At 36.4% G+C, this 17,954-nt stretch overlaps 1 protein-coding gene across 2 annotated transcripts in view; it reads right to left on the reverse strand.

Moving 5' to 3' along the window:
- The window catches only part of ZNF704 (zinc finger protein 704), a 374,748-nt gene that overhangs the window by 92,975 nt on the left and 263,819 nt on the right, over nt 1-17,954 (reverse strand). Inside the window, exon 3 of one of the 2 annotated variants that reach the window (XM_007486910.3) lies at nt 10,511-10,555. The exons of the other annotated variant lie outside the window; for it this stretch is intronic. Within the exon in view, the coding sequence (XP_007486972.2) occupies nt 10,511-10,555 (45 nt within the window). The remainder of the gene's footprint in view (nt 1-10,510; nt 10,556-17,954) is intronic. 2 annotated transcript variants of the gene reach the window in all.

The following is a 17,954-nucleotide window of genomic DNA, read 5'->3' on the forward strand; positions in this document are numbered from 1 at the left end:
TATCCTGTATATATCTTGATGTACATAGTTGCATGTATACGTTGACTCTCCCATTAGAATATAAGCTCCTTGACAGAATAGCCAATGCTTTTGGCTTCCTTTATATTCCTAGCACTTAGTTTAGTTAGTACTTAACAGTTTGGGGAATTATACACTTTTTTCAAAGACCCTTCAAGCTTTCCCCTGAAACAAAGTCTCCCTTTTTAAAAAATCCATTTATCTTGTATAGCTGAGTCACTGAATACTAAAGTTTCCAAATATATGAAGCTGAGGATTACCCACAGGGTAACATAGCAAAAAAGGAATCACACTGGAGAACTGACATAAAGTATGCCATCAGGAAAAAGAAAAAGAAAAGCAAGACCAAGGGACAATCTTCATATTCCATTAGAATCAGCACCTTATCTAGAGAACATAAGAATGGATACTAACATATTGTGGAGCTACCCAGTGCCGAATTTATAGAAGATCTTAGAAGACACTAGCTTGATATGAGCAGGTTTAAATGGAATATAGTTCTTATCACTGGAAGGAAGACTCTTATTACTGAAATCACAGTTCTTGTGGTATGAAACTATCCCTTAGAATGTATTATTTTGTATATACTTAGCTAAATATACATTCCTCCTGGTAAGCTCCTTGAAGGAAGGGACTATTTCATTTTTGTTTCATATTTAACCATGATGTTTTGGGCATAATAGACACTTTAAAAATGCTCACATTGTGTCTTAGAATCAATACTAAGTGTCAGTTCTAAGGCAGAAGAACTAGTAAAAGGGACTCAATTTGGGTTAAGTGATTTGCCTGGGGTCACATAGCTAGGAAGTATCTGAGGGCACATTTGAACTCAGGACCTCCCATCTCCAGGCCTGGCTCTCACAATAGACACTTAATAAATATATGTTGAACTGAATTATCTCACAATTTCCCATAATTAAATTAATTTGCTACTTTTCAGTATCAAATTCTAACTCTATCAGAGCTATGTTCTTCTAAAGAATATGGTAGCCACATCACCTCAACCATTGCTACTCTTAGTTTATAAACAACTTAAACATAAATAATAGCTTTTTAATGGGGCAGGGGTGAAGGGAACCAGCTAGAGAACTGGAACCAAATGAGGTTTTTGATTGCTTCTCTGCTATTTCAAGAATGGAAAGATAGCACATGCTAAATTCCATTCCTTAGGAAGATCATTCTTGGTTTCAAACTGCACCCCAACTTTCCCAACCCTTTAAATAGTCGAATGGTAGTACTTGATCAAATCATTTTAAGTGCACAGAATAATCAAAGCCTAATTGATAGCATAGGTTGTAGACTATACCATCAGGACCAGATGGTATCCATCAGAGAATTTCAAAGGAACTCAAGGGTGAAATTGTGGAAATGCAGGCCAAAGAATATAACCTGCCTTTATAAATGACCACTGTGCTGGAGGGCTGGCAGATTGTCAACATGATCCCCATTCATAAGAACTTCACAGGGGTCCCTGAGAACTACAACTAAGCAGTAGCACTTCCAATTCAGGCAAGTAGGTGGAATCAACAGGGGGAGGAGGATTCTTGAGCGTTTAAGCAAAACATTCTCTGAGGAACACAAGGGAAAATCATCTTAACTCAAGCAGTACAGTCCTTGGAGGAGGGAAATATGTAAGTAGGTAATGTAATATAATCTATTTACCCGTCTGAAGTTTCAAAAATCTCTTAATATGGATCTTTACCAAAATTAAAAAAATTTTAAATTTAAAACAAAAAAACTGTCATACAGGACTGAGGCAATCATTTTATTTCATTATTTGGCATATCTTTCATATTTACTTATCTGCACTGATAGTATTTCCACCCAGTGGAACATAAATTCCTTGGAGGGGACTATTTCAAAATTGTCAATGTAAACTTTTTCCCCTGTGATCTAGTATGATACTTGTTGAATGAACAAATGCATGAGAAAAACCCAAAAGAAGATGAAAATAGGTGCTTCTGTGGATAGAGAAGTATAAATTATGGGAGTCCTCAAGGATTCTTAACAGTACTTGGTTTATTGAACATTTGTATCATGTTTGAATTTACAGATGATACTTCCTTTGGAGTCATTCCAAACTAATATGGATGAATTTCAGGAGTCTTTTGAGGCAAAGTTCAAATCAGGCCTCAGACATGCGCTAGCAGGGTGAGTCTGGGCACATCACTTATCCTTTGTCTGTATCAGTTCCCTCAACTGTAAAATGGGCATAATAAAAATACTTCCCTCATAGGATTGTTGTGAGGATCAAGTGAAATATTTGTAAAGTGCTTAGCACATTTCCTGGCATATAATAGTACCTATTCCCTTCCCTGTTCCTTTGACTACAAGGCACTGTTTCTGACACAGTATCACTCAGGAGCGATAGTAAAGGGATAATCCAGACTGTCTGGGTTAAAGGGACTGGCTGAGGAGACAACTTGGCTGAGTGACTGATCAGGCTTTTATTCTTACCATGGAAGGCAGGGTGAATGGGGGAGAGAGAAAATGTCAGTTGCCATGGGGAACAAAAAGGAGATCAGGAACACTTGCATTACTGGTAATAGCTGAAGCAGTGGACCAGGAGGAAATTAAAATACCAGTTTCAGATGGAACACTCTGCCATCTGAGAGTCAAAGAATTAAGGAAATAGATTGAATTCTGAGACAAGCAAAACTGAACATAAGAAGTGGTCACAATATCCAGAGAGAAAAGGGGATAGAGATAGATAGAGTCATGGTTAAGACAGGAAAATTAAAGTTGGTGTTACAATGGCTGAGGTGACCTGGGTCATGGAGCCCTTTGACTGGTGGAGGTAGAGAACTGTCTCCCAGGATCCTAATGGAGCAAGTCTCTGGTGAACCCAGGACCTGATGCTGTGCTTACAATAGGGGAAACATTTCAATGTAGGTAAACACAAAAGAGTGGATTTAGGGGAAAATGATAAAAACTATGTTAATAGACTTCTCACACATGGAATGGCTTCTAAGATGAGCTGACTTTCAGATATATAGCTTGGACTATGAATAAATTAATACATTTCTGGTAAAGTGACTCCTCTTCTACAGTGATGGTAAAGTCACAGTACATGAGAAACCTATGGGGAGGAGACACAAACACACCATAACTGTCAAGCATTTGTTAATCATGTAGTATATGCCAGGCACTGCACTTAGTGCTGAGGATATAAAGAGAAAAAAAATAGAATAGTGTTTGCCCTCAAGGAGCTTATATTCTATCAGAAGAGACAATATCACAATATTGCATTTTTCTCACACATCCATTTCTTCATTTGGTCAACAAATATTTATTATATTATATTTACTACTTATATTTATTTATAATATTAAGTACCTACTATACAATGTACTGTGCTACTGGTCATCTCAAATGGTTCACATAAGCATCTTTTACTAGTACAGCATAGAGAAGGTATGGCTTGCCAAGAGTTTATATTATTTTAATGGAATGCAAGAACAAAAGACATTGCTGTTGTGGTGAGAGTTATAAAGCTAAAGTGTATAAGGCAAAAGTCCTGCTTTATGTGCCATATATGTTAAGCTGGATACCACCCAAAGGAAAGTAGCCAGAACTGTCAGAGTACTGGAAGTCATACTGCAAAAAGATAAAATGGAAGAATTGGGGATATTTAGCCTGGAAATGAGAAGTGTTTAGGAAGACATGACAGCTATCTCATGGCAGAGACTGTAGGACTCTTGATAGCCAGAAGTTGAGGGACATTTAAAAACTCAAGCTCTATGCTAGAGTGCTTCTATTTATCCTACAGATGGATAATCCAGAATGGCACTTAATTCATGTCTTGTGGCTCCACTGGGTCTCCTATGTTAATCATATCAACAATAGCATGATGAGATTCCTAGTATCAATAAAATTCAGAAAAGATACCTGGCAAGAATGTTAAACTGTGCCCTAAAGAAATCTGCCCAATGTGTTTGCTGCAAGTAAAGGCTAACAAAATGTTGGGTAGCTTCAGGAAGAAAAGTGTAAACAAAACAAATATTGCAAACACTATCCTGCTTGACACAAAATCTAGATTTAAGGTTCTTCTAATTGATAGATTTCAGGAAAAAGAAAACTGGAAATCAGATAAAATAGTGGTAGGGTACAATCTGCCACATAGGGAAAATTTTAAATTATTAGTAATTGTTTTTCTGTATTGAAGTCTGAGGGAAGGTACTGCTGGGCTCTCTAATACTAAATATTCATTCATTCATTCAATTAATAATTACTAAGTGTCTACAGTGTGCAAAGTACTGGGCATACCAAGATTTAAAAAAAAAGATCTTTACCCTCACCAACTTACATTTTCATTGGGGGAATATAAATGAGATGAAAACTTATTTATCAAGTTAAAGGACACTAAAATACAGTACTTGAAGATTTGGAGAGAAAATTTAGAATAAACAGAAATGATGAAGATTGGTTCACACAGTAAACTTAAGTTATTCATCACCTCAGGAAGAAAATTCTAGCTAAAAATAAATAGATTTAATAGGGATTTAGGCAGTCATATTTTACATATACACAATACAATACAATATTAGATGTGAACATGGATGTTTCTCATCTTTGAGATTGAAGAGAGAGAATCAGATCTTCACATAATATGTGCCCTGCAAGGGATATAATATTGGACTGCAAGGATTTGATCTAGGATGGCATTTCTTATGTAGACTTGTCTCCTTTTTCTTCTTTTTCTATGAAAACTAGTCCAGGGCAACCAACCTTCAAATTGTATTATAAAGCCGACGGTAGATTGAGTACCTATTGTCAACAGGAAATGAGATGGTGATTTTTGAAACTGGCTCTCCTAGGAACTGAACAATCCCAAAATGACCACTTCTACTTGATACCTTAGAATGGGAATGTTAACACTGCTATTATTTATTCACTGGATTAAAAAAAAAAAGCCTTCTGGGGCATCAGTCTGGTTCTATTTATCAGCACCATGTGGATGGATTTTTCTCCCCCTTCCAACTGCTACTGTGTAGAAAATACTTAGGATACTAATGAGAACAACATATGAATGTGAGGAAGTCTCTCTGTGGCTGAGGAAAATGGACTATATCTTGAAGGAAAACACATCCTTAAACCTGTTGAGTTCCAGATATGCAGCCAGTCATTGAAGGCCAAAAAAAAAAATAGTACATGAGTAGAAAAGAATATGAGTCAAAAAAAATTCTGTTAAACATTGTAAACTGGCTGGTAAGAAAAGATTATCAAATACTCTGATGTTGCCTGAAGCCACTTGACTCTATAATTTCCTTTCAATGAAATGATATTTTTCACTGACATCTTAGAAGGCTCTTGTGACCAGATGCCATTGTTTAAAATTAATTTTACTAAATGTTGTATTGCAGAAAAAAAACTACACAAAGAGAAGTGCTATGCTATTAAGTTAGCCCAAATAATTAGCCTATTCTTCTTCATTCTAGTCTACAGCAGAAATCCATTCAGAATTTGAGAATTTTCTCAAGTCCATTTCTCAGTCTGCTTATCCTCCAAACTAGGCAAATTTCCCAATAAATAGAAATTTTTAAAAATTCTGTAGCTCTCAGGGCATTTCTTCACATAGCAATAGTGATATTTAAATGGTAATGTCATGCTTTGCTACTGAGGTGATAACAACTGGGGAGTACTCATTGCACAAGGAAAAATTTGCAGCATTCAAAACTACTGAATGTTCTGAATTGGTTTTAATACAAATTTTCTAGTCAATATGGATTTTCTCAATAGCCTAAGAGGAAGTTAGATTTTCCTTTTACAAAAATTGGTTCTGGATCACTGAACTACAGATTCACAAGGGTAGAGGGGGCCTTCACAGGGCATCTAGTGTATCCTTGTGTCCTTGAGCAAGACTAAACTGAACCATGCGATTAGTAGAGTTTACTAATGGTCCCCAGCTGTCTAGGCTTCCAAGGTGCTTTTAATCTCTCTCTGCCTGGCTTCACATATCTGCATCAGCAGTTCTTCAAAGGGGAAAAAAAATCTAAATTGAGCACCCACTGAGGAACACTGGTTTCCACTTGGATGATAGACCCCATACGCATTTCCCTCTTTACCCCACCTCCCACTCTCATATGTCCAATTGTGGATAAATTGTAAGTACCTAATCACAACACACAGCAAACTGCTAACTAGGCAAAGGCTTGATCAATATGGATAAATGACATAACTGGTCTAGAACTATGATAATCTCAAGGACTTCATATTAAAAACATGGAAATAAACCACGACTCTTTTATATAGTACTGCTATTTTGCCATAAGAGGTTAAAATAAACATTTATTAATGAAATTAATTCCATCATTTATTCATTCAAGCAACAAACATTAAGTACTTGCTATATGTTCAACACAATGCTAGGTTCTAAGGGTGATGCAAGATGAGATAAGGCAGGGTCCCAGCTGTATAGTTCTTGGGGTAGCTGGAGGTTGAAAAGGATATGCCAAAGCTGCCTTGCTTGCTTCTGGTGGACTGTGGGTGCTATCTCAGGGTCTGAACTCTGAGAATAATGAATTCCCTCAATGTTTCTAGCTAGTCATGTATGACAGTGCTTGAAAGCTATGTGGATGCCAAAGCAATCCCTTTATTGGTAACTGAGCACAAAGAGATGATGAATCAATGGACCTATAAAAAGAGAGTGACTACCATAATGACCTACCTTTTCCTTGATCCAAAGTAATTACCTTCATCCCAACTTCACCAGGGGCTAAACAAAGAAGCCTCAGACAAAGTGGATCATGCTCTCAAAGTGAGACCAGCAGTCAATGCTGAAAATTCCTTTTTTTTTGCTTGTCAGGAAAATGGATATCAGCTAGATTCCAATTCCTCAGGGATTCCCTTTCTTAATCGGCACCAGTTCCCAGGTCTAGGCACTCACTCCTTCCCCTTAATGTCTGGTCCTGCTGGATTTAAATAAGAACCTTTTAAAAAGGCACCAGACTTTTGGTTTTGGCATGCCCTTCTAGTGAACCCCAGTGGAACTGACCCATTTACAGCATCTCTTCTTTACTGTATGTCCCCCTCAATAAAGCTGGCTTTTTTATCTGTCATGCCTTATATGTTTCATGTTTGCTTATACTACACCTAAGATTCTGAACTTCCTCAAACCAGTAAAATAAGACATCCTTCCATAACTTGGAAGTCTTCATGTACTTCAGGGGCTTCCCATTAAAAATAAGAAAAGGGGAGCTTGTAAGCTTGTTCTGTTCCCATCTTGTTTGCCATGAGCACATGGAAGTCTTTCTTGAACCTGAGGCTGAATCTTGTACTCTGGGTATCATCTTTGTTTTGTGTTTCTTCCCTGCATATACTGATATGCAAATACTGATCACATACCTTTGAAATGGACATGACAAGGCTTGGAACTCTGGTGAGTTCAAGAGGCTTAGAGGTGCTAGGTCTATCAGGGAGTTTCTACATTGGAACTAACAATAGTAGTCCAAATCTTAATCTGGTTGAACTGAAGACACAAACTGAAAAAACAGTGAAAAGCTAAGGGGCAATGTAACAATGACTATTTAGTAGTCCCACAAACTGTTTTATGTTCCAATCATGTCTGAGTCTCAATCTTATGGCAGAGTATAACAATAATTAAAAGTTAAGTTATTGAATCTTGTGTCTCCTCTTTTGATTGGTCAGGCTTTCCAATGATTAAACCTGGTCTAACATTGTATGCAAGTCCAGATCAAAGGGGACCCCCAGATCAGAGTACTCTAGTACTTGGGCCCAGTAATGTCTAGCTATATTAGTTATAATCATAACAAAATGCTCCATAATAAGCCCATTAGGTTCAAAATAAAGCTACATGAGGTCTTTTGTCCATACTGAAAAGAGGAAATCAGGAAAACTGTCACTGAGCACGTCATTTGAATTGCATTTTTAAGAACAGGAAGGAATTCTACAGTGAAATAGGGGAGAGAAGACATGTTAAGGACATTGATTAACTTGAATAAAGACATGTGAGTCAGAAAATGAAGTTCATTTGGCTTGAGGCTGGTTGTATGAAAGAGAGTCAGTAATCTAAGCGAAAACTAGAAAGTAAAAAGCTTGAACTTTTTAACTAATAGAGCCACTTAAGATTTTTTTTAAACAAAAAAATGATGTAACCAGACCCACACAGAAGGAATCAATCAATAAACATATATTAAATGCCTATTTTCTGAAAGCAAAAGATGGTTTCTGCTCTCACTGTCTAGTGTGGGAGAAAATATGGAAACAACTACATGCAATTAATTGGTGAAAATCATAAGAAGGAAGACATTAGTGCTGTGGGAGATCAGAAGGTGGGAGTTTAATTGAGAATATCATTGTAATAGTGGGATGACAGTTTGATTGGATACGGGAAGAGAGAGTTGAGGCTGGAAAAAATTTTAGGAGGCTGCTCAAAGAGTTGAGGCAGATAGCAAATACTGCCTGAACTATGGTGGTGGCTATGGCAAACCAGAGGGAAGGTGAGATGATGAAGATATTGTAGGGGTAGGATTTGGCAGCACTTGATAACATAACTAACTACATAAGAAAGCTGATGTAGAAGGAAGAGTCAACGATTACTGTAAGATTTTGAACATGAGAAATTTGTTAAATGGTGTCACCGATATGAGGTATGACACCTATTTCTTTAACATGTCAGAATTAGGAAGGAAAAACCTATTTGAATCTTACATCAGATATTTACTAGTACTGTGAACACAGGCAAGTTACTCAACCTCTTGACAAAATGAAAATATACTTTTAGTCCTAGAGAGGAATTATTAGGATCAAATCTCAATGTACGTATAAAGCACTTTGTATACCTTATAGTGATATATAAATGCTACCTATTATTACTATTATACTAACAGTAGACAAAAAAAGGTAAAGTCTTAGAGGAAGATGAGCTTAATTTGGAACATTATGAGTTTAATGTAGCAATGAAACAAATGGACATGTCTTTTTTTATTTTATTTTTTTATTTTTATGACCCTTACCTTCCATCTTAGAGTCAATGCTGTGTATTGGCTCCAAGGCATAAGAGTGGTAAGGGCTAGGCAATGGGGTTCAAGTGACTTGCCTAGGGTCACACAGCTGGGAAGTATCTGAGGCCACATTTGAACCTAGGACCTCCTGTCTCTAGGCCTGGCTCTCAATCCATTGAGCTACCCAGCTGCCCTCTGGGCATGTCTTGAAGGTGGTTGGAGATGCATATCTGAAACTCAGAAGAGAGGCCAAGACTAGAAATACAAATTTAGATGTCATTTGCTCAGAGAATAGTTGAAGCCACAGGAATAAATCAGACTGTTAAGGGATGATGTGTATAGAGAAAAAGAGGGCAGAGACCAGATTCTTGTATTTATATATATCTTTGTATCCTCTATTAGCCTATGAGTTCTTTGAGAATAGTCATTGTTTTATTCATTGTATTTTTAAAGAATGCAAGTAGGAGTAAAGTAAGTAAAGTGAGCAAGAAGGAGCCCTTTAATTCTTCAATGGAACTCATCCTCTGCCCTATCTCTCATCTCCCTTGAATTGATGACACCATAAGAACCAAATTGAAATTTGGTCTAGAAGTAGGTTAGTTACTTTCACTGTAATCTATGCAAAAAGATAACATCTTTTGGGAATAGTTAGAAAGGGAACTCAATGGAAACACACTAAATTGACAGTTGCAATCCATCATTTGAACTAGAAAAAATATCTTTAGAACTCATTATTATGTCTACAAAGGACTGAGAACTTGGATTCTGTTGTTAGGACCAAAATGCCTCAATAGGAAGATAATATTTTGATGTAATAGAAAAAGTGCTACATTTTGAGCCTAACCATCGGCAAAGCATTTCTCTTCTTTAGACCTCAATTATATTAGGGACTTAGACTAGATGACCTCTAAAATCCCTTTTAGATTCATATATATGATCTTACCTTATACCTAAAGATTTGAAAACTAATTTTAAAAGTAAATTATTTCCTTGAGTGAAATTACACACACATAGAGAGAGATCTCTTCTTTGTGCACACACTTTCTCTGTCTATATCTACTACATAACACTGATAATAAAAGCTACTATATTACACTGATAGATATATAATTTTCTGTATTACACTGATAGTATAATCTACTATATTACATTGAGATATATATATATATAAATCTATGATATACTGATATTAAACTGAGATATATGTAATCTACTATATTACATAGATGCATACATATAAAAATCTATATTATACTGGTAATATAATCATATTAAACTGAGATAAAGAGATTATATGCATAATCTCTAGATCATCATTTATCACATTATAGATATCTTTATATAGAGAGAGCAGGAGGATACCAGGTTCTCAGTCCTATGAAGATGTAATAACAGATTTTAAGTTATTTTTCTAGTTTTAATGATGGATCTGAATCAATCTATTGTGTTCCCATCAAACTTACTGTGGAGGGCTAAAACCATACATATAGATAAACATATGATGACCCCACATATATGCACTCTCTTACCCCACTCCTGCCCCTTGTCTCCATGTTTCAGAACTTCCTACTCCCCTGAAAAACAAAACAAAACAAAATATAAAAAAAATGAAAATGGAAACAGAAGAGATGCTGTTGTGGTTGGATTTTGAAGCTTTGTGTTGACCATGGATAATTGAAAATGCTGAAAGCAAAACTACTGATGAGGTGGTCCTACTGTGTCTATAACCAATTATATATATGTATATACATATAATATTATAGTTATATAATCTATATATCTCAATAGTAGAAAAAAAAACTTGCTCTGGAGTACAAGGACCTGTCTTATTTCTAATGCTTATTACTGTGCAACTGGAGAAGTTACCACTTCTGTGGGCATCATTTTCCTCAACTGCAAAACTAGGTGGGCTCTGAAGACCCTTTAGCTCTAAATCCTATGTACAGGGCATTATTTTGAACTAATGAGCTGTCATATGTCTAAAAGCTAACATTACATACCTCTTGCTGAGATAATCATCTAGTTCATAATGCATGAAAATCTTTCTTGTTCAATGCTCTTCAGTTTCTGCAATCTCTGGATGTATCAGTGGTTTAAATTATTTTTAGATTTCCTACTATGCTTAGGACTTCCTTGAAAGGCACTGGTCTCTCATAATCAATGATAACTTTCTGAGAAACAATTTTCTGCTCACCCATTTTTATTTTACCCTTTTAGGCCATGGGAAGAGACTTTAAAATTCACTGATATAGAATACTAGACACAGTAAGTTATAGTCATAGCTGTTTAGGTTTTAGAGATAATCTAGTCCAATTAAGTTAATAGGGGGAAAAATTAGTTTTGACTTGACTTGAGATTTTATAACCTGAGAAATGTCAAACTAGTACTATCTTTCAAGTCTTCAGGACACAATTTTGGTGCTATATAGACCATATGGTAGCAGAAAAAGGCAGCTCCTTGGTCTCAATATGAAAAACAGTTTCTTTGCTACTGAAGGAGCCCTAAGAAAAAACCTCTAGAAGTCACTTCAGTAGATTTAATTAATTAATTTAGAACACTTTTCCCCAGCTACATGATTCATGTTCTTTCCCTCTCCTCTTCCCCTCCCCCTACCTGAGCTGACAAACAATTCCACTGGGTTATACATGTATCATTGTTCAAAACCTGTTTCCATATTACTAATATTTGCAATAGAATGAATGTTTAGGGTCAACATCCCCAATCACTTCCTCATCAAACCATGTGATCAATCATATGTTTTTCTTCTGTGTTTCTACTCCCACAGTTCTTTCTCTGGATGTGGATAGCGTTCTTTCACACAAGTCCCTCAGAATTGTCCTGGGTCACTGCATTGCTGCTAGTAGAAAAGTTTATTACATTCAATTGTGCCAGTGTATCAGTCTCTGTGTATAATGTTCTCCTGGTTCTGCTCCTTGTGCTCTGCATCAATTCCTGGAGATCTTTCAAGTTCACATGGAATCCCTCCAGTTCATCATTCCTTTTAGCACAATAGTATTCCATCACCATCAGATACCACAATTTGTTCAGCCATTCCCCAACTGATGGGCACCCCCATATTTTCCAGTTTTTTTACCACTACAAACAGTGAGGTTATAAATATTTTTTACAAGTATTTTTCCTTATTATCTCTTTGGTGTATAAACTCAGCAGTGGTATTGCTGGATCAAAGAGTATTGCATTCTTTTAAAGTCTGTAAGAGAAGGTTTGAAACCTTGGAAAGAAATGAACTTGGAAGAGCTGCAGAATTCTACAGCAATGGGGGATGGGTGAAGAAGGAACACATAACTTTGGAGAGAGAGAGGGGAGAATGAGCTGATCCAGGAGTTGGGAAACTGACTTCTGTTTGGAACCACACACCAGAGAGATTAGCTCCAGTTAATTTCCTGATCCAGTGATCTCTTTCCCTGTGATTCCTGACCAGATCCTCACCAGAAGACAAGTCAATTGGACTTTGAAATATAAGCTGTCCTCCAAGAAAGATTTCCAACAACCTCCTTGATCTTTGAATTTAGGGACACTCAGTGTGCAGCCAAGAACTAGAGTGACCCCCAAGGGGTCAGGTTAACCAAACACTGATCTGCTTGACTTTGGGGGGGAATAGTATTAGATAGGGACTCCTCCCTCCTTCCTTCTTGAACCTCAATTCCTCATCCTCCATCTGCCCTGTTCTTTTTCTGTTTTCCTCAAATAAATTTCAGTTAATAAGACTCCAGAACTGACTCAAACTGATACTAGAGGGAAACTTGAAAGAGAGGGGGAGAGAAGTGACATTTCTCTCCCCAGGAAGAAAAGAGGCTTATGCTTCAACGAGATCCTTCATAGAACCCAGCAGTTAAGAGTTGAAGGCAGCCATAGTGGGGGGTTTTGTCAGAGAGTGCTGAGGGGGAAAAGACAAACCAATTCTCCTTTCTTTCCCTTGCCTTATCAACATCACCTCCCCATTTTGTCTCTGCCTGAGAGGGGGGAAGATTCCATTCCCTTTATCACTTTTCTTCCCTTATCATAAATCTCCACCCCCCCACCCCCTTTAACTCCTCTATTACAAGTCCTTTGGGCATAGTTTCAAATTGCCCTTCAAAAATGGTTGGATCAATTCACAATACCAGCAGTGTCCCAATTTTGCCATATTCCCTCCAACATTTATTATTTTTCTTTACTGTCATATTGGCCAATCTGCTAGGTGTGAGGTAGTACCTCAGAGTTGTTTTAATTTGCATTTCTCTAATTATGAGAGATTTAGAACACTTTTTCATGTGCTTATTGATAGTTTTGATTTCTTCATCTGAAAACTGCCTATTCATGTCCCTTGACCATTCATCAATTGGGGAATGGCTTGATTTTTTGTACAATTAACATAACTCTTTATAAATTTGAGAGATTAGACCTTTGTCAGAGGTTTTTGTCATAAATATTTTCCCCAATTGCATTGGCTTTATTTGTACAAATACTTTTCAATTTAATGTAATCAAAATTATTCATTTTGTAATATTCTCTATCTCTTGCTTGGTCTTAAATTCTTTCCTTTCCCATAAATCTGTCAGGTATATTATTCTATATTCATTTAATTTACTTATAATTTCCCTCTTTATATTTAAGTCATTTATCCATTCTGAATTTGTCTTGGTATAGGGTGTGAGATGTTGATCTAAACCTAATCTTTCCCATATTGTTTTCCAATTATCCCAGCAGTTTTTGTCAAATAGTGGGTTCTTGTCCCAAAAGCAAGGATTTCTGGGTTTATGAAACACTAGCTTGCTAAGGTCATTTACCCCTAGTCTATTCCATTGTGCCATCCTTCTGTCAGTACCATATTGTTTTGATCACCACTGCTTTTTTATTTTTTAAATTTTATTTAATTAGATGATTTAGAATGATTTTCTATAGTTATTACAAGACTCATGTTCCTTCCCTCCCCTCCTCCCATCGCCCTCTTCCCACCCGCTTCCCGTATCTGATGCACAACTTCACTGGGTTTAACATGTGCCATCGATTCACCACTGCTTTATAGTACAGTTCAAGATCTGGTACTGCTAGGTCACCATCCTTCACCTTTTTTTTTCATTAGTTTCCTTGATATTCTTGGTCTTTTGAACTTTGTTATAATTTTTTTCTAACCAGTAAAAAAGTTTCTTGGTAGTTTTATAGGTATAACACTGAATAAGTAAATTAATTTGGGTAGGATTATAATTTTTATTATATTAGCTTGTCCTACCCATGAGCAATTAATGTTTTTCCAATTATTTAGATCTAGTTTTAATGGTATGCAAAGTGTTTTGTAGTTGTGTTCACATAATTCCTGTGTTTGTTTTGACAAATAGATTTCTAGATATTTTATATTGTCTAAGGTGATTTTAAATGGAATTTCTCTTTTTAACTCCTGCTGCCTGGATGTGTTGGAAATATATAGAAATGCTGATGATTTATGTGAGTTTATTTTGTATCCTGTAACTTTACTAAAGTTGTTAATTATTTCCACTGGCTTTTTAGTTGATTCTCTAGGATTCTTTAAGTAGACGATCATATCATCTGCAGGATAGTTTAGTCTCCGCATTGCCTACTTTAATCCCTTCAATTTATTTTTCTTCTCTAATTGCTACCAATAGTGTTTCTAGTACAATGTTAACTAATGGAGGTGATAATGGACATCCTGATCTTATTGGAAAGGCTTCTAACTTATCCCCATTGCAGAGGATGCTTTTTGATGGTTTTAAATATATACTGTTTGTTATTTTGAGAAAAGGTCCATCTGTTCCTATACTTTCTAATGTTTTCAATAGGAATGGGTGTTGTATTTTGTCAAAGGCTTTTTCTGCATCTATTGAGATAATCATGTGATTTTTGTCAGTTTGCTTGTTAATATGGTCAATTATGTGGATGGTTTTCCTAATATTGAACCATCCTTGCATTCCTGGTATAAATCCCACCTGATCACAATGAATAACCATTGTGATCACTTGCTGGAGTCTTTTTACTAGTATCCTATTTAAGATTTTTGCACATATGTTCATTAAGGCGATTGCTCTTCTGTGTTTTGTTTGTTGTCTTTTTTTCCTAGCTCTGTGATATTGAAGTTTTCTGCCCTCTGGAAGCATCTTCTCTGCAATATTGATAAACTGGATTAAGGCAGTTGAGCTGATTTGCAGAGCTGAATGTGCCCAAAGGTCCAATCTTCCTAAGGCAGAGGCCCAAGATGGAGATGTGGTGGCTGAAGGCTGAGACCAGCCTGCTTTCTTTGCTTCTCTCCTCCAGCTACCTTCTTGCCATCTGTGGACAGAGCCCAGAGCTCTCTCTGTGTAGTTGTGGCCCTCACCCTGAGATCCCACAGACTGCTGGAGTCTCAGTGCAGGAGGTGGGGGAGGGGCCCTGGGATCTTCCTTTTTTCTTTTCCTTTTCCTCTCTTTCCCCCTCTCCATACTGAAAGTCCAAACTTCCTTCAGGGTACAAACTTCCCTCATTTATCTTTTTTTAATACACCTTAAACCAGAGAATTCAACCTTCTAGGCACACCTTTTAAGTTGAATTGAGCAGGAGGGTCCCATAGCTCTGTCCTGAAGTTATATTTGGATTTCTGTCCCCCTTGAAGGTCTTTGTTTTTGATTGGTGTGGAAGGGTTTTCACAAAGGAAATGATTTTTGCTGCTTCTAAGTCGCCAACTTGTCTCTGCCCCCTTCTTCAGTAGATTTTTAAAACATTCAAATTACCAGTTAAAGATGAACCCTGAACGTCACACCTATACAACCAACTTCCAGATATCAGAACACTCTTGAAAAAGTAATTTCTAACAGAGTTGCTAAAAGATATTGCAGAAATCTAAGAAGATTGTCCTGATTTAATTTTGAGGGACCTTCATCCTGTCTATAAACATTCCTTCCATCCTCCTATCCCCTAACACACCAAAAGCATCGCATAGCTTTATTAAGATAGAATTTTACAAACTGGGACCAAATGAAAGGCTTAAAAGACTATTTTATAAATATCAAACCCAAACAGAGTTCAGATATGAAAAGCAGGGTGGTACAAGGGAATAGATATTTGAGTTAGAGGTAATGGTCCTCTTGTGAGATTTTAGACAGATTTTTCTGCTCTAAATCTATGGGGATGATCCCATGAAAATTAAGAGTTCAAGTTTATGAAAGTGAGACTAGGTAACATGTGAATGAATTGATTTCATAAAAGGAATCATCATTAGAACAAAATAAAATTATGCCCCTTGTGAAACACTGTGTTTAAAGGAACTGTAGCTAGTGCTTCTGAAGTGGCCTGTTTTGTTACATGGTTTCATGTCAGAAAGTGAATAGCTTGCTGATAGTATGTATCCAGAATGGTTAGTATTTAAAATGATCCCTCAGAGACTGCTGGCACTGTGCCAGATATATGAAATTGCAAAAATGTGTAAAACTACTCAAATTCAGGGATTCCACAAATATTGGCTTACAAAATTTCCAGATCTGTAATCTGAGTATTTTCACGACCCCATATAGACTCAGGGCCAACAATTTATCATAAGAGTTTATTTAACAATGGGGCCAATTAAGAATCAATTTTTCATGTAGAACAATTTTAACATGACACTTAGGGCTTTAGTGTCTGTGGTGTTTATCATCTTTGTATGTGATTTCCAAGAAAATGAAAATGAGTTCTTACTAGGTATTTAAATGCCCAGACCAATGAAGATGATTATTTTGGTCACCAAAACCACCACTTAAGTAATATCTTACAGATTCCTCTTTAGAAAAGTTAGATTTTGGAGAGTAGTTTTTTGAAAGCTATGTGAAAGGGCAACTAAGTAGCTTAGTAGATAGAGATCCAAGCCTGGAATTAAAAGAGGTCCTAGATTCAAACCCAATTGCTTAGTCCTTATATCCCTTCTGCCTTGGAACCAATACTTAGTATCCAAGTCAGAAGGTAAGGTAAGCTATATGAGTAAGAGAGTATGATGGTAGAGAAATTGGACAAAAGAAAAATCTGAGATTCTCAAGGTTCAAAATGAAAATAAAAATGGTAGTCCCTTTAATGATGCCATTCAAGATTTTGCTTCTCCCTTTAGTCTACTGTGAGTTGAGATCCCCTTTATCAAGGGAAGCAAAAATACTGGCTTTCAAACTGACACTGATATTGCTGTGAGATTACTGAAATATCAGTTAATGTTGAATATTAGCTCATTTAAACCAGACCTGGTTTTTAGGTTGAATGGAAAACTGTTATCTTTCTATGAAGACTAAAAATGTAATGTGGGAATCTAGATTCTCTTGTTACACTAATTTAGGAGTCGGGATAACTGGTGGTTAGAAGGAACATACAGACCTGCAACAACCTGCAAACTTTTAATTAAAAAAAAAAGGCTCAGTCTATGCTTAATATTAAAAAAAAAAGGTCAAACCAGCCTTGTTGGTAAGGATCAAGTTTAGATCGATTATCTTCCTTTTCTCTTCAAAGCACCAGAATAGAATCTCAATGATGATGTCCCACTTGGGCCTCCTCTCCTTAATCAGGGAGATTGCATTTAGCAAAAGCTCATAATCCCTCCCAGGTTTGCTTCAGTCCAGGGGGGCCAGTGATCTCTAATCTCCAAAGTGACAATTAGCTAATCTGGTAAACTCACTAACTAAAGCCCTAATGGTAGAAAACTGTAAGAGTTCTTTAGGGAACTATCTTCAGGTCTTGGTATGTATGTATGTATGCATGTGTCTCTTCATCCATTTATCCATCCACATATACACATACAAATAATAAGGACTTTCTGGATATGATATTCTGCCTCTCTGTTGCCTTATCTTATATATAATGAAGTGATAAAAAGGCATAAAACAGAACAGATAAAGCCTGAGTATCCCTCTGGGACAAACTAAAGTACATTTCCCCAAATATACAAGTATAAGCAAAATATAGTTAATTTTAAGATGTTATTTTCTAAAAATATGAAAAATAGCTTTTATATTTTAAAGGTTGCTA

This window comes from Monodelphis domestica, chromosome 3 (assembly GCF_027887165.1).
Source record: "Monodelphis domestica isolate mMonDom1 chromosome 3, mMonDom1.pri, whole genome shotgun sequence".
Taxonomy (NCBI): domain Eukaryota; kingdom Metazoa; phylum Chordata; class Mammalia; order Didelphimorphia; family Didelphidae; genus Monodelphis; species Monodelphis domestica.